General features: G+C 46.3%; 1 protein-coding gene across 2 annotated transcripts in view; it reads right to left on the reverse strand.

Annotated features, from left to right (window-relative positions):
- The window catches only part of LOC127472289 (vascular endothelial growth factor receptor kdr-like), a 131,397-nt gene that overhangs the window by 60,958 nt on the left and 52,492 nt on the right, over positions 1–17,947 (reverse strand). For both annotated transcript variants that reach the window (XM_051790311.1, XM_051790301.1), the window contains exons 5-9: positions 14,048–14,207; positions 12,873–13,009; positions 11,239–11,398; positions 10,333–10,450; positions 8,433–8,608 (exon numbers count right to left, since the gene is read on the reverse strand). In XM_051790311.1, coding sequence (XP_051646271.1) covers positions 8,433–8,608; positions 10,333–10,450; positions 11,239–11,398; positions 12,873–13,009; positions 14,048–14,207 — 751 coding nt within the window. The remainder of the gene's footprint in view (positions 1–8,432; positions 8,609–10,332; positions 10,451–11,238; positions 11,399–12,872; positions 13,010–14,047; positions 14,208–17,947) is intronic.

Here is a 17,947-nt window from a genome sequence, read left to right on the forward strand (position 1 = left end):
CAGACTGGGTGGTTGCTCAGTGGGTTGGCACCTGCAGCACTTTCCCCTGTGAAAACCTCTCCACATCAGCCTGCTGAGGAGTTTTGAGCCTAAAGCCTGGGATTATTAGGGTGCACCCAGTAGTGTGTTTCTCAGGTAACTCTCTCCCTCCTCCAGACAGTGCTTTTCTTTCTCTTTCCTGTTTGCTCACTAAGCAGCACAGTGGATTTTGCACAAACTCTTATCCCTGCTCGTGTCCAGGTGCAGGGAAGGCTTGGGGTACAAATCCATTTGTGAGCAATGCCAAATCCAAGGACATTTCTTGTTGCATCTAAAGTCTGGATTTCATTAACACACCTATATCTGTGTGTGCATTGCTGGGTTTTAAGCATCCAAAAGAGAAGGAGCTGTTGGGAAGGGGGAGCTGTAGGACTGGAGGGTCTCCAGAGGTCCCTCCAACCCAGCCATTCCGTGGTTCTGTGATTAAGTAATTTAGTTCTGTGCTTGGTGATTTCATAGGCATTGCACTACTGGCAGAACAGGAGGTGAGTAATCAAGGAGGTACCTCTGCACAGCCCCAGCTCCCACTGCTCCTTCCCTCCTCCAGGAACTGCAGAGCAAGGTCCTCCTGCATCCTCGGAGCTCGGGGACTGTGCCGAGGCTGACCTGCCCCCTCTGCCACCCTCACCCTGGGTCACCTGTCACCTCCCTGTGGATCCTTGTCCCAGTCAGCGGCCCCTGCTCCAGCGGTGCTGAAGGGCCAGAGCAGATCTTTCCTCGCACTTCCTTCCTTACCCAGGTATTGTTTGCTAGACTGCTCCTGGCTTTCCACTCCCCCTGAGCCGGGATCTGCTGCTCCCTCCCAGCCTCCCATCCCATCCCCTCCCAGGTTGACCTTTCTCAAGAAGAAGGCAAACAAACCTTAAAAGCTTTCTGCTCCCTAGCTGCCTGCGGAAGGCACGATGTGCAGATGGCTTTAAATGTATCCAAAGAAATGGGTTTTCTCCCTCCCTGGCTCCAAGTGTGACTGTATCCCCAGCTCACTTTGCAGAGGTGCAATTGCTGGTGTGAGAGCTGACCTGAATAGCTAAAGACTTTGTTGCTGCTGCACTGGGAAATGCAATCAAAAAACAGTTCTGTTTATTGTACCTTTCAAATTGATCAGCATTATGCAAATCTCACTTTCTGGTGTTATCTGTAGTTTGTGGCATTAGGAGCAAATAATATGGGCAAGGATTAGGACATTTAACCCTCTGGCATTACCCCTTCTACAAGAGACTCTTCTGTCTAAATTCAGAGCAGATGCTCTGAGGGGGTTGTACACCTGCCACCCGAAGGAGAGTCCAAATATAGAGGACAACACAGAGAAAGTTTCTCTGCCTTTTTTAGGGAAACTTTGCTTCACTCTTAGTGACCTCTCACAGAACTGCCATTTGTGTACCTTCCCCACTACCATTTAAACCAGGCTTCAAAAAATCTTTTCTCATTAAGCACATCATTAAAATAACATAGAATGGCCAGTGGAACATTAGTCTCAGCCTTATGTACTTTGCTGGACATGGACCTTTATTAAAACCACTGAGAGAGTGGCAACTAGTTTTCTATTTATCCTTTCCCAAAAGCAAAAAACATCTGCACTTCAGAGTCTTTCATCTGATGTTCCTACAGCACTTAATGGAAATACAAGCTCTGTAGGTGGAGTCAGGTGATGAATATTCTGTGAGGTAGAGAGGGAAGTTATTAATGCAGGCTGGGACTGGGCAAACAGGAGGGAAAGGGAAAAAAAGACCCAGGAAGTTGTCTGGGCTTGGCTCAAAAGTGATCTCTTTTTGGTGAGGTTTGGTGGGGGTTTTCTTTCTTTCTTTTTGGGGAAGGGGAAGGGGAGGGGAGGAAGGAAGGAAGGAAGGAAGGAAGGAAGGAAGGAAGGAAGGAAGGAAGGAAGGAAGGAAGGAAGAAAGAAAGAAAATTAGTAAAATGACCTGAAAACACAACTTTTGTTTCAGACTGACCACCACATTGTGTTTGACCCCACCTGATTCTGTCTGAGAGCTTTTCCTGGACTGGTTCTGGCTGCAGTTTTATTTCCCATAGCTCTGCACCCAGGGCTGCAGTGAGGTGGGTGGACAGCACTGTCCCCACGGCACTTCTGCGGGAGCAAATGTCAAAATGGAATGAGTGGCCAAAATCCCTCTGTGAGTCACTACCACGGCCAGGAATAGAAGGCGGGGCAGCGATTATCGGTCTCCTGCCTAATCCCCAGCGCACACCCCCTGCTGCTCCACTGTAACTCGCTGTGGTGGGCTGGGAATGCCAGGGGATGGGAGCAAACGGGAGACAAACTGGGCAGTTGGATCCTGTAGAAACAGATATTAACAAAAATCACAGGGCACTTGACCTGCCCTACAGGGCATTTTATTGTTAAAATGGCAGTGCAGCTTGGTTTTGTTTTTTTCTGACCTCGCACTGTCACTTCTGGATGTCTCTCTCTTCCCTGAGTAGGAAGAAAGCTCTTTTCCAGGCCTGTACCACCTCTCCCAGAACTCTCATTCACCCCTGATGCACCCAAGCTTTGAGGCAAAAAAAAAGGTTTTCCCTTTCTATGTCTCCACATCTGATGTTGTTGTGGCTAAACAGAGTTCAAAAGCAGATACGTAATAATGAACTGCTTCATTCTAAGCAGAGCAGGCAGTTTTCTAGCATTTTTGTCTCTGTCCCCTTTTCCTGCTTTCCAAAAGAGAAAAACACCCGCTGATGTACCTGCAGGTTTGGCTGAGGGACACTGTGGGAATCACACACAGCCACTTCCTCACCTCCCCCCACTCGGGGTGCTGGGGGCTGTCAGACAGGAATTGTTGCTGCCAAGAAAAGTGAGTCGAATGCCTTGGATTTTTCTGGCAAACTCCAGCAGGCCCCCACCTTCCTCTTCCTAAAACTGCTTTGGCTACTCCCAACAACATGGAAATAGCTCATCGCAGTTGTTCATTAGGGCTCTCCTGGGAGTGCACTGAGGCTGAGCGGGGCTGGACTGAGGAGCTGGGACTGAGCAGGGTCTGCCTGATGTCAGGGAGGAAACTCTTCAGAATATGTCTGTAATTACTGTGCTGGAAAAGCCCTCTGCAGCCTCCTTGTGCTGCTACATTTTCTCTTTTCTTTCATATATCTCCCAAAAAAAGTCAGTTGTTTCTCTCCTGCCTGTGCCTGATAAATGAGACTGCAAGCACACACTGGAGCACTATGTCTCCTTGCCCTTGCTCTTCTCAACTGAGTGTCCTGCATCCAGAGCATTGATCACAGCCATCACTGCCAGAATCCAGGAGAAAAGCAAAGCCATGGGCCTGGGGAGCAGCAGTTGGATGGAGACAGGCCCTGGTTTATTTAGGGATTTCTAGTTTGCTCGGCTGGCCCAGGTGGTGGAAAATTGGATTTTCTATTTTGCCTTTTCCTGAGTGGCTCATCCTCCAAGGAGCTGTGCAGGAGCTGGATGTGATACCCAAAGGAAGCCCAGCCCTGGCAGGACACCGGAGTGTGCAGGCAAGGCCACTTTGTGTAGGCCTGATTCTTGTATCTGGCTCAGTCCTTCCACCTAAACATCAGCTGGATTTCACTGATAATCCAAGGAAAGCCTTGTTTCTCCCACTGCAGCAGTGTTCACCTCAAAGGTATCAGTGCCCCTTCCAACACCAGAGACTCTGGGACTCTCCCCTCCATCCTGCCCTGGCTTTAGCAGAGATCCACCACTCTAAGAGCTCTTTTTCTCTGACCTGGCAGAGCCCAAGAGCATTAACCTCATCCTCAAGGTTCCTTTCCCTCTCCAGACTGCTCTGGGTCTGGGTGAGGCAATGGGGTTTTGCTCACATGGATCACCACATATTTACTGGCTTTTACAGAGGTCACTGTGGACTCCTTTGATGTCAGCTTATCCCTTCAAGCCAAGGAAGGTCAGGCACAGAACTGCCTTTGCCTTTGATTTTAAACCAGCTCTGAAGAGCTGATCTGGCCATAGAGAGGGGCAACATGTGCATCATTTAAGAGCTCTGGAGCTGTTTCTCCCTGGTAATAGGTCGAGGTGCAGCCAGTGCCTCGCTGACATAACAAGGAGCACATGGCAATGAACACGTGAATTTCCCCTGCATCCCTGTTATTCCAGGACACAGGGAATTCACCAGGAGCCTGTGAATTTCTGCTGCCTGTGGTAAAGGCTATTTCTAGTACTTAATCCTGCATTTCTTATGGATACAACACGAGCTTGGGGGATCGAGGACTCTATGAGGGAATGTAACTTTAGTTGGCTGGAGCAGCTGGAACCCAAAGTAATATTTGCTGGAAGAGCCTTGAGGAAGCACAGGAGAGAAACTTTGGGACAAAGAAGAAAGGCAAAGGGTGAAGGAGGTTATTCATCCCATTTTTGAATTAACTTATGCTTCAGTACACTCCTCACTCCCTATGTGGTGGCCAGAGCACACTGACTGCTCCAAAAGGGCTCAGCAGGAATCCTGATGGACATGGATGACTTGGACAAGGGTGAGAATGAAACACAGCCTGCTTGCCCAGAAATAGATTTGAGGGGATCGTTTATGTTTTGTTCTGAAGCTGCTTTGCACTCCATCCTGGAATAACTCTTTTCTCCCACATTTCTCCTTGGCTGGCTCAGATGTTCAGCCACCAGCTGATTGCTAGGATTGTTCCTTCTCCTTGCTCCCTCCCTCCCAAATTCTTCAGGACATTATTTTCTCGAAGCTTTTCTCAATAAGAATTTAATCAAACAAAACAAAAACACAGCAACCCGCCGCTTCTTGGACAGTGTTTGATGTGTAAATATGTAAAGAAGGAGTGTTTTGAAAATGCAATCAGCTGCCTCCTGGGGACTTGAGTCCTACAATGAGCCAAGGTGACTCTACACCGAGATACGTGCTCCTGCAAGATTAAATTCCAGCTGCAGTGGGAGCAAGGGTGACCAGAGGCACAGCTAAGCCGCTTCTTAAAGTGACATTTTTTGAATTGCAGCACGATTCTCCTTCAGGCCAGGCAGCTCCTTGTGTACCTTGTCAGCCAGGTCCTCGCCTTGGGCTGGGGTTGCTCTCAGTTCCCACCCTGCAGCTCTGGAGTTATTTGCCCATTTTGCTCCTTCTTTACTCTCTGGAGCCCAGACAATGATACCCCTGCATGTACTTATCAGTTTTATGGCCAAAACAACCTGGGGAGGGGGGGGAATAGCTTGGAATATTTCCCCATGGAATGAAATACCTTGTACAATGGATGTCAGAACTATTGTGATTGCTCCCAGTTAAGTATCCAGGAGGTGACTCCAAGGAAACCTGTAGCAGTGCAAGTCAGAAGAGATGCTGCATCCAGGGCTCAGGCACGTGAATTCTGATCTTGTCCTCATCCTATTTAAAGGATTCTCCTCTGCTGCCATTATTAGTGAATAAAATACACTGCAAAAATTAATACAGTGCAGTCTCATGGACGAGTCCTGCTGCTATTTATACTTTGTTTGTGAAAAACAATTCACAGCACTGTTAACTTTAAACTTCCTCTATACCTAGTCCAAATTTGCAGCTGATGGGTTTGTCACAGCAGGCTGACTGCTAGCTGTACTACCTGTGGCACTTGGGAACATTAATGATGGATTATTGTGAAGAGACTCTCAGAAGAGGGGGCTTTGTGATTACTGATCATTTCTATAGTGCAATGGCCCCTTGCAGCAACAGAAAACATTCATATGACATTAATCTTCTCATTCAAAAGTCTATTTAAATGGTTTTCCCTCTTCTCTTCAACTGTATGGATCAGAACTCACTCCCTCTCACAGATGCAGATCTGAAATGCAAAGACTGTTTTTTTGGGAAAAATTACTCAAAAAGAAATGTTCTTCCCCAGTCTCAGGGAGCTGATACCCGGTTATTACTCAGCATGAGGTTTATCAGGAGCTGAACTGCTGCAAGTTCCACCTTTTAGACTCAATGCAAAACTGCTACTCCTACCACTGTGTTCACTTGAAGCCCAAGAGGATTTTTCCATCAACTCTACTAATCCCTGTGTTCAGATTCCAGGTTCAGTAATTGCAGACTGCCTATGGTTCCAAGCAGAGACATTAATCACACCTCCAGCTCAGAGGTGGTGGGCAGGGTAATCCCGGTATAAAAGGCCTACAAAGTGTGCATTGGTCTCCTTCTCTGTGCCTCTGTGTCTGCTAAGAATCCAAGCAGTCTAATCTATCCAAGTGTCACACCAAGATATCAGTCATGATGACTGGAGATAAAATGTCAGGTTATTTGCAGAGAGTTAAGGGGAAAATTCCAATCTGCCTTCACTTGGGACCTTCAGAGTGGGTTTGAAAATAAAGCAGAGGATGCTTTTTCCAGATCTGGAAAAGTAGTCCCTTTACTCTGGTGGAAAGCACAAGAAATGGGCAGTTTGCTGCTCTCAGATAAGCTCCAAGACAAAAATTTGCCCTTTTTGGTCTCTGCCCACATGAATCACAGCAAAATGAGCCTCTCCTTGGTCTCAGGGCTTCGCACACGTCAGGGTGGGGCTGCAGGGAAGAGCCTGGCAAAGGCAGGAGAGGGTGATCTGTGTCAGCCCAGCCTGCAGCCAAGGCAAACACCCCCTTTGTGTGCAGCCTGCAGCTTCCAACCCACTGCGTTCCTGGGCACGTGTTTGCCTTGCTTGCTCTCATTTCTACCATGACTTTCTGTCACCAGGAAAGAGGCACTTGCTGTACATTTTTCCTGTGCTTCCCCATGTGACAATTGCTCCTGCAGGAGCTGGACTTTACAAGCTCTTGAGAAGTGGTGGGTTTGCAATTAAATAATTATTGCTGATGGAAGTCTTTGCTGGGCTGAGCCCTTGGGAAGGCTGAGGATGAGCACCAGGCATGTGAGGGGCGGGATGCCACCATCCTGGACGTACAATAGAGATGAAAGGCTTGTGTTGCAGTGTAGAGCATGGGATGGTTTAATCCTGAAATAGCAGCTTGCTCATAGAAACAAGGGCTGTTTGTTTTTCATCTGCCTATTTGGGGAATGGCTGCCCTTCCAGTAAACTATCTCCTCTGCACGCAAACACCAATATTTACCTTGACAAGATAGTTTATTATCATTCTTAATTTTCTCTTCCTCTGAACGTTTCCGTTCTCTTAACAAGAGGGAAAATCATTGTATGGAAAAACAATCTCAAGTGAACAAATTACTCAGCTCAACACATTCCTCCTCCTCAAGCTGAGCTGCAGTACCTGACCATAAGCATGTTCTTAGCTTATCACACATTAGTTTATGTCAGGCTTAAGCTTTTTTAATCGACCATATATTTTTTAGCATTTTTAATAGGCCAGATGTGCCAAAGTGACAAATCCTCCATTTTTTAGGCATTATTCCTTTCTGAAAGGTGAAACGAGAAGAACACAACTGCTGGAAGTTACGTGGTGCAACAATACATAAGTATATAAAAAAATGGACAATTGAGAATACTTTTAGGTGTAAAAAGGATAAGGAGATAAGAGTTCACCACAGAAAAGAAAGCAAACCTGTCTCAATAACTTTATCCACCTCACTGCCTGAGTGAACCTCAGGAAATACCCAGGGAAGCAGAGTTTTGCTGAGCTCCTACTTGTCCTCATGATTTAATCTCTGTTGCCAAATTCAGTGGATTAAAAGAGGCAGTGGATGTGCAAAGAGACAATGTGGCTCTGTCTTCCATTTTCCCAGCAAGAGAGGTTAATAAATGGGATTCCAATATCTATTTTTCCTCTATGGTAAATGAACCTGCTTCAGTGCACACCACAGTTTACTGCACAGTTTTCTCCACATTCCCCTGAAAACCAACCTGTCTCTCAAGTGCTCCCAGCAAATAAAAGACAGAACAGAAAATACAGACTTGGAAAGTGTATCTGGAGCAGGATGATAGACAGACATAAAAGCCAGGGCAGCTTATCCAGTTCCTTCCCTCAGCCCCACTGAGACTCTTCCTGTCCCAACAGATGTTCTCCAATGCTTTGCCCAAGCTAGTTCTTAATCCCAAGGGATAAAACTTCCATCACTTCTCTTGGGAAACTGTGCCTGTAGTTCTAAGACCTCACTACTCGATATCCTCCCAAACTCCTATTAAAATGTAAGTCCTGTGAGGTTTGTTCACTTCCAAGCCCTTTCTGCTTTCCTCTGTGGAGCCACGCACGGTGCTGCAGCTGTTGGAGGTGCCATGTCTTGGTGGAAAGGGGCTTTAGATGACCTAGTTTCAGACTAACTCCTCTCCATTGGGCTGCTTTGATGGAGCTCGTGGTGAAAGGAGGGGTTCAGTGGTTCCTGAGTGAGGTGGTGATCTGTGCATCGTGCTGTGTCAGCTCTTATCAGCTAAACCCTGGGAAACATCACCCATTCCTGCTGGCTGGGGAAGTGGGATCACCCAAACTATGATAAATATCCCAGGAGAAGCCATTATAAACATCAAGTCCTTACCTGTCACCACCAGCTGCATGGTGAGGTTCTTATAGAGGCCGTATTTGGGGTTGCTCAGGACGATGGTGTAGTTCCCAGCATGTTTGGGTCTCACATCCCGTATTCCCAGCCTGTACTTCAGTGGATCTGGCTCGTAGCAGGTGTGGTTGTCCTTGATCAGTTTGCCATCCTTGTACCTGTTTTGGAAGTCACATCAAGGCTCATCATGAAGGCTTTCCCTCAGAGATGCTGTCACCCACCTTAGGGTGGGTAAAGAGTCATCCTTGGGAACCAGTAAGGGAAATACAGGTCTATAATCCCTGCTTGAATTTGATATACTTCCACACTAGAACTGAGCAGTATCTCATCTGGTTTCCAACAAACAGGAAAAAGATGTTTTAATGGATCTGAATGAGCAGTGCCTCTCACATGCTCAACTACAGTCAGAAATGTACCTCTAAATGCCCCAAATCATGCTGAGTGGGCAATACCAAGTGCAGGAAATCATGGGTTAGCAAAATGTATGTCCTCAGCTTTAAAAGAAGAGATTAATTAAGCAAAATTTTCTTTCGAAATGTGCATATGACCCTTTGAGGTTTCTGAAAAGTTAAAGTCTGTGACCTGGAGGAAGACAGTCAATAGCAAGGTCAGTGAGGAATTCCTAGCCCAAAATGTTCACTAGGAGTAGGAGAGCAGGGTCTGTATGAGTAGGTTCCTCTTCACTGCTAACCCAACATGCAGATTTGGGTTATGGTTAGGAAACAGGCCAGACTTTGCCGCACACAGAGCTCTAGGCTTGGCGGAAGGAGAAGCTGGGACTTATGTCCTACTGCCTGAGAATGCTGGAAACTTCCTTTACAGTCGTTAAAACAACTATCCTGAGAGACCTCCAACATCAACAGCTGCAGCTTGGAGGGAAGACAGCTCTGGTGGTCCCAGGCAGCCCCCAAACAGCTCCATGCTGAGCCTGAACAAAGCCTTGGCAGAGAGAAGGGCTCAGTCCCCATCTCAACTCCCAACATCCCCAGATAACAGCAGCAATTAAAACCACCTCCTGGCACCACTCATTTCATTAGTGGTTAGAGAATTTAGGGTTATTGCACTGCTAATAAAATGCAGCAAGGCCAGCCTTGAGCAATCCCTTTTGTGCCTGCCAGGCACTGAGCTGGCCAAGGACAGGTGCTCTGGGCAATGCCTCCTTCTCTGCCAGGATAGGCAAACCCTTGCCAGATATCCCATGGGATTTCATGCGGTTAAAGATGTATAAGACATTGCATGGGGTTGTTAAAGACCTCTGGCACAACGAAGCCTGGAAAAGCAGCAAGAGAGAAGACAAGTGGTGAAAGGGCAAGGAGAGACATGAATGTCTCCTAGAGCTGCTGCCATGTTGCCCCTCCTGTTTAGCAAATCCATTGCAGTCCTACTGGAGCCCTTAGTTTGGTCTGGAGCATTCACTGTATTGTTTACAAGGATCTGGTGGTAGAGGATTGGAGGAAACTACTTAAAAGTTATGAAAAGAAACAATTTGTCATGTTGAGAATGTGTCCTTTCTATTATCCCCTTGCAGACTGAGCACCACTGATGGGAGTCAACAGGCAACCCTTCCCCACGAGCTTTCTACTTGAATCTCCCAAACACTTCTGTGTCCAGGGTAAGCAAAACCCTCATTTTTCCTTTAGGGACCTTTCCTGAATGACTAGGAGGAAAACCAGCATGGGCATGAGGTATGGCTTGCCCAGCTCCACAGAACTAGGGCAGCTCAGAGCAGAGTCACATCTCAGCTGAAGTGTGAGCCCCCAGCTCTGGGCATTCACAGCTCCCAGCTCTTATCTCTGTGATAAGGAACAGCGACAGTCAATTCCAGACAGGAGCCCTAAAGAAGGTCCTGTATCCCAGAGTTTGCTCAGATGAGGGAACTCACCAGGAGACAATGGGCCGAGGGAAGGCGTCCACCTTTGCAGCCAGTTTCAGTGACTTGTGTCCCGAGGTGATCTCGTAGTAAGGTCCTTTCTTATGTGAAACAGTGATGTAGGGTTTTTCTGGGAAGAGAAATGAGCAGGAAGACAAGGAATAGCTGATCTGCCATGGGACAGTACTCACACCTGTGAATTGTGCTGTGACTGCCTGGGATTGTTTCCAGTACAGATCTGCAGAGCTCAGCCAACCAAATGGAATGTCAGGCTGCTCCTGAACAGCACAGCCACAGCCAGGAAGGGCCGTTTCCACATGAGGGACTTGATATGGAAAGCAGGGAATAAACACCTGCATTGCCCTGGATCGGGGTGTGAAACTGCCTGGGGTATCTCTTGTCCACGTGGATGAACAGGCTGGATTTACAAGGGCCTCAGCACCACACATGACTTTCTCAAAACAGTTCAGCTCCCAGTTAATCCATGTCCTCAGACATCACAGAATCCCAGAATGGTTTGGGTTGGAAGGGACCCTAAAGCCCATCCAGTCCCACCCCCTGCCATGGGCAGGGACACCTCCCACTATCCCAGGTTGCTCCAAGCCCTGTCCAACCTGGCCTTGGACACTCCCAGGGATGGGGCAGCCACAGCTTCTCTGGGCAACCTGTGCCAGGGCCTCCCCACCCTCACAGGGAGGAATTCCTTCCCAATATCCCATCTAAATGTACTCTCTTGAATTTGTTTGAAGACACAGTTGCTGGGTGCTGACTCTCATCGAAGTTAGAGTTTACAGATGATTGATGGTTGGTTTAACTAGTTGGCTTTCTTCCTAATGCCATTTCTAGAGCAACAGATTTCCTACCTTTAAGCTTAACAATCTTGGTCCCTGGGTGCCCTGGCTTGGCTGCAGCACTTACCATAAACTGTAACTGTGACATTGGCCTCCAGCCTAGTGGCATTGAATGTCCTGCAGATGTACAGCCCTCCATCCTCCATGGTGACATTTTCAATTGTCAGGCTGCTGCCAACTTTGTACACCACATCACTCTGGTCCATTGCTCTCCTAGGATGGGGGTGCTGCAAGTCAGAAAAAAAGAGGGTCAAAAAGCAGCATAAAGTGGATTGTTTTGTTCAGCCTTTCAAAGTCTGCCAGAAAAGCAGTGATTCATATAAAAATTATCATATCTCCCCATCACTGAAATAAATTATATAAAAGAAAAATCAGCAGGAAGAGCTCTTGTGTGAGGTTTCATTATCGAGTCTAATAAGAGAGAGAAACAGAGTGGAACTGTGGTGCTTCTTTACTGAAATCTGGGCAAACAGGTAAATAAGGGGATGTATCAAAGCTCAGCCCTTCTTCAGGACCAAATCCCAGGGATCTTGGGGCAAAACAGCTGTAGGGTCAGATCTGTGCTCTGGGGTTTTGGGTTTGTTTTTTTTTTAAATTTATTTTGGTCACAGTCAGTATTTTTCTGTATTAAAAGCCTCCTACTTTCTAAAAGAAATATATTATGACAGAAATATAATATATTATGACAGCCAAATGCCAATGCAAATTCCTGTAGCATTTTAGAAAGCATTATTGCTTCTGGTAGGATATTTTAACCCAGAAATTTGGCCAAGAAATTTTACATTTATAATGTTAGAAATATAAGGAGGGTTCATAGGAAAACAACTCTCTTCCACCATATGGGGTTCAAGAAACAAAATTCAGTCACACTAGTGCTTGCACTTCGATCAATTCTATGTTATGTTTTCTGTAGTTTCTTCACTGAAACAAACCCAGACATTCTTTCTTTAAGTATGCGAAATAAGTAAAAATTAATCAAGTTTTTGGAGTCACATTTTACATCTTCCCAAGAGACCTGAATCCTTCTTTGAAATGTGTATTTTACTGAACTAAAAAAAAACCAAAACCCACTGATTTTAATTCTGAGCACCAAACAGAACCATGAGTAGAATCTCAGATACATGAACTGATTCGGAAAATACCCCTCCTTCCCTCTGTTTTTCCGTTGGGAGAACTGAGAGGGTTTGGTACCTCAAATGCTTAGTCTCTTACATGCTTCCACTTCATATTTGGTGCTTTTGTACTGCCTTCCCCAGAAAGCTCAAGAACATACACTCAGAATTTAGATTCCATTCTTTGGTGGCAATTTCAGCAATTGTCTTTTGTTTTGCTTTTTCCTACTTCATAAATCCCAAAATGGATGAACAATGTGCAACCTTCATGGCTGCCTTTAAGACTTGTCCCTGTGAGACACACAGGGCAGAAGAAATGAGAGTTTTTCTTCCCAATAAGAAGCAAACACTCCTGGTTCTTCTTGCCAAGGTATTTTTAGCTTGAGATTTGCAGTTTAATCTGCAGGTTCAAGAAGGTCAGATAAGTTTCAGATTCATCCAGACTAAAAATACAATCAATTGTAGGCTTACAAATGGTTGGATATGTTTCAGAAGAAGGCCTAGTCACATTTTCCTCAGCCCTGTAGACAGGTCTTTGTTTTAGGGAGGGGGAGATGCGTGAAAGCAGAATCAGTTTGCATCAACTCACCCTCCCACGGGGACACGTCCAGATGAACTCAATGCGCCCGTTGATGAAGGTTTCTGCTTTGCATTCCAGATGGAGAGTCTCTCCAACCAGCAGTTTTTTGGGAGTTGCTTTCAGAGCCAGGTTCTGTATTCTGCCCTCTGGAATGGAAAGGGCAAAGGTATAACCTCACAGCACTCTTTGCATCAGTCACACGAAGGGAGGAATCCACACCACGGTCGCCTCCTCATATTTATTGATGCCTTAAACACATCAGCTCTGGACTAAATTTCATCCTGTTTCTGGTCCCCCATACCAAACACATCCCTGAGCACAGCACAGTAACACAGGATAGAGTAAGGGATTGACTGGGTCCTTTTGGGCTGCAAAGGGATGACCTAAAAGGCTTTTTAGGTTTGCATTCATGATTTAGTAAAAAGTTACTCCAGCAAGGAAAAAAAAGAGAGAGAGATTTTACAGGACTCTTATTTGGCTGCCGTACAAATTTACAGGCTTGTTGTTTAAAGCTGAGTGCTAATTGTATAGAAGGATGCCATGATCTAATGGGAATGAAGTCACAACAAATATAAGATATATGAGGAAAGAATGAACATACACTGAAAGCAAAAGAAAAACAAATTCTAGTTGGCTTCATATAAAAGTCCAGCACTCAAAAATTTAATGTTCAGTTGCTCCAAATTCATATTTTCTTTATGAGCTGAAGCTCAACTATAAATACAAGGGAAATGGTGTAGTAAATCAGCAAGAGAAAATATACAAAAAAGTAAAGGTTTGAATTAGCAGTTTAGTGAGATTTTTATATCATGATTGTGCATGTTTAATGACCAGAAGCAAAAATAAAGCTGCTTTTGGTTTATCCTAAACCAGCAGTTGTTTGAATATACATACAGCTCAATCCAAGCAAACAAAGCCTTGGTGGGGTTTGAATAAAACACTCTTATTTTGTACCACCTCAACACTTGGTAATTTTTCAAAACCAGGAGTGGATCAAGTCCAAGTTCTATTGAATAGGAAATAGGGGAAGAATGAGTTTTCTTTTAGCATTCCAACTTGGACTTACTACAGATCATACCAATTAGATATATCGAATGTAATTGAGGCTCCCCAGGAAATAATCCTGGGGGCTTACAGTGACACGGAGCCATGGTGGCCGTGCCTGGTGGGCGGGGGTCACTCACCCAGTCTCTGGGCCAGGTAGTAGGAGTTGAACACACTTCCATTGATGTTGGCAGAGCATGTGAGTACTCCAGAGTACACAAAGGCGTGAGAGGGGATGACAAACCCTCTCCTCGGGTCCCACACCATCCTCTTGAAGTTGATCTCTGCAGAAGAAGGATACTGCAAGAGAACAGACAAGGAGGCTCATGAGACCTTCCCTTTCCCCTCCAACCATTGAGGCAACCAGCCAAGGCTGTTCTGGGAGAGGCAGGGGGAGATTCGACCTCCCAGAGTGGTGGGTGGTCTCATTCCACACACTTCTTAAGCAACATCAACCTAAGCAAACAGAAAAGCCCTCCCTGAGGTGGCACTGTCTTTGAAATCCAAAACTCGGACATCATAATAGGGTTTTTCAGCAGCCTCAGTCCTCTCAGATCTTGGGCAGGATGCTGTGCTACCCACTGCAGGTCCCATGTCTCTCATCTCCTTACGGGAAATAATTATGCCCATCTTATATTAATTTTGTAGGGTAATATTTTTGCAAGTGGTTAAGAATAGGATTTGCTTCCCCCAGTTCCACACATCTTCCGGGGATCTCACAGTACTTTACAAATATGTGTGAAGTGAGAGCCCCCTAAAATCAGAATCATTCATGTCACTGACTCACCTGACAGCAGTTATATTCAAGGTATCATCTGTGACCAGTCATCTATACCACAGAAAGGGGGAAGACACTCTCAGAGCACCCTATGGATTTCTTGGTGACTTCGAAGTGTAAATCATAGGATGGTAGAAATAAGGGGACTTAGTAACAGACATTTTTTGTCCTAAATTCGTAAACATTTGCAATGTTCTGAGGTTCTTGAAAAAAACACTCTTTATAAGTTCTGCTCATGAGGAAGAAGTGAGAATACAAAAGGCAAATTAGGATGAACCCTCTTCCATATGCCCTTGAATACACCAGTATTGAGTAGCTTGGCTTTTGCTGGTAGGAATAATTAGTTTATTGCTATTATTAACACACAGGGAAACCCTGTATTTGCCAGAGAAAATGTAATTTACTTTAAAATAATTTTGAAAATCTTGGATTATAATGTAGAAAAGAAACATGTGAGATTAAGTGCAGACAAATAGCTCAGGAGTTTTTGCAGGAGGGTGAATGGAAGCCCAGGTAGGTCTGACTTTCCCATCAGGACAAAGGAAGACCCTTTAGGACCGGGGATGCTCTATAGGAGTGTTGAGATCACTTCTGCCCCCAAAAATGAAGGGTTTAGGGGAAATCTCAGTGTGCCTACACACGATGACTAACTTTATTTGCAGTGCTTCTCCCTCCTCCTCCTCCTCCTCCCATTCCAGCTGCTCAAAGGTGAGGCAACTTGATGTTTTTCTTTTCTCAAAGACCTTGTTTTATCTTGTGGAGCTCACCAAGGGAAGAGCTGCACCAGGGCCTGCAAGCAGGAATTTCCCCAGTGATGGAACAGTTTTGCTCCTATTCCTGTTGTTCAGCAGTGTGCAATTTCTGTTTGTCTCCCAGCAGCCGGAACCCTTGTTTGGCACTGCAGCTTACAGAGGATTCAGTCTAAATAATTCTCCTGTTCCACAGAACTTGCAGCTTCAGGCTCTGGGAGCTGAGGCTCAGAACTCTCCTCTGAATACACAACGGATGAGGTTGGCATTGGTTTGGGTCACTTGTTGTTACATTTCCAGCCCAGACCAAAGACAAAGGGAATCTGGCTGAGGGACAGGGACTGGGGATGTTGTGTGGGAAGGATGCACAGCAAGACAGTTGTTGTCTTTTGGAGCAGCAGCTCTTCTGACAGCAGTAGGAAACAAGGATTTCATGTAAAGGCTTTTGAAATAATCAAGCTGTGGAGTCTCTGTTTAGAAGCATTAGGAAAAATAAGACAAATTACCGAAGGATATCTGAGACCTGAGGTTTATTCATGCTTTAACACTCATGAAGGTCAGAGCTGTAAGTGGCAAATGCACACTGAACCAGATCAGTGACTAAACAGATCTGACAAGACTGAAAATGCTTTTTTTTGCCCAGAATTAAAATCATGTTAAGCAAAATTAAAATCTGAAATGTGTGTCTTAGCATGAGTTCATTAATAACAAAGATGATATATAGAGTTAGCTGGGATCTGCTTAGTATTACAAGAGGTACCTTTCTCCGTGCATATTTAAAGGGCAGAGAGTGCAATGATTTTAAAGTATAATGGTAACATAAGGAACTTAATTTATGGTGGGAAAAAGTACATTTTCTACAAGAATAATAAAATGTGATAAAGCTGAACTTCATGGTTTGGCAGCTCTGCTCCCCGATGGCAAGGGGAGGGGGAAAGAAAAAATAACCCCACTCAGGAGGCCCTTTTCAACACTACACACATATTAAATGTCCTCATAAAACATCTGAAAATATATATTTAAACAATCAAACAAAAAGCATCGATGCTGCTCGAAGGAAGTCACAGTGGCTTCCCTGCCTTTGAAGTGCGTTGTCTACTGGAGATTAAATTTGGAAGTAGAGGATGTTCTAAATTTGTCTGATCGCCTTGTTCACCTCTCCCTCCTCCTCACCTCCGCCCCTCTCCCGCCTCGCTTCCTCCCCTCACGGGAAGCCGCCACCTTGGCTCCACGGGCGCCGCGGAATTCCCAGACAGGGCAAAACCAGCGGAGACTTTGCGTCGCTGGATCCCGGGGCCGGCAGCGCTTCCCGACGAGCGGGGCGTCCGCAGCTGCCGGGCCCGGAGCGCTCCTGAGGGAGCAGGGCTCAGCATGGGATCACCGGGTGTGCTGGGCTGGAAGGGGAGCAGGGCTCAGCATGGGATCACCGGGTGTGCTGGGCTGGAAGGGGAGCAGGGCTCAGCATGGGATCACCGGGTGTGCTGGGCTGGAAGGGGAGCAGGGCTCAGCATGGGATCACCGGGTGTGCTGGGCTGGAAGGGGAGCAGGGCTCAGCATGGGATCACCGGGTGTGCTGGGCTGGAAGGGACCCACGAGGATGATCGAGTCCTGTCCCTGGTCCCCTCAGAGCAGAGCTCAGTCCCTGCCCCTCCTCTGCCCCTGCCCAGGCAGTTGTACCTGCAGTGAGGTCTCCCCTCAGTCTCCTCTGCTCCAGCTGAACACTCCAAGTGCCCTCAGTGTCCTCACACGGCTTCAGATCAAGGTCCTGCACCATCTTCATTGCCCTCCTTTGGACGCTCCCTAATAACTTAAAATCTTTCGTATATTGTGGTGCCCAAAACTGCATCTATGTCTGTGCCCTGCCCTCCAGCTGCTCTGCCTTGAAGGGGGAAAATCTTTTTGTGACTGTTTTCTGTGCAACTCAAAAGGGAGATTTCGGTGGAGATTTCATTCTAGCAGCAAGATAAAGGGCTTCAGTTTGTGTTTGAAATTACCAGGGAGAATTTAGCTGGCAAGCAAGGAGAGCAGGACTGCCCATAAATAAGGGAATAAATGTGGAGATTGGAGTTCCAAGGCCACACTGAGTCTCACGTGACTGAGAGTACTCTCCAGCCATGAATTTGTTTGAAGCGGGCTGGAATAAGATGGGGATGTTTCATTTTTGTAGCCAGAGAGGGAAGGTGATAACACTTATCCAGGCTAAAGTGATAAGCTATAACTGGAGAAGAGCCTTATTTCCCCCTTTTAACCCCTGCTGACAGAATTTAGAAATGGAGATCTGCTGCAGCAGTAAGGCCCATGCTGTCCCTCTGCACGTCTGCTGGAAGCCTGCCATGGGTCTCAGCAGGAGCCTCTGGGATTCCATGTGCTGTCTCCCAGGAGAAGGAGACATCTGAGGCATCCAGCTGCTAAGAGGAGCAGAGGTACTCAGACCCATCTCCCAGCACAGCGCGAGCCTCTCTGCGTGTGCTCGGCTCTCACACCATGTCCAGAACAGCCCCATCTCCCATAGC

This window comes from Manacus candei, unplaced genomic scaffold (genome assembly GCF_025592945.1).
Source record: "Manacus candei isolate 608988 ecotype Guabito, Panama unplaced genomic scaffold, ASM2559294v1 h1tg000003l, whole genome shotgun sequence".
In the NCBI taxonomy this organism is placed as follows: domain Eukaryota; kingdom Metazoa; phylum Chordata; class Aves; order Passeriformes; family Pipridae; genus Manacus; species Manacus candei.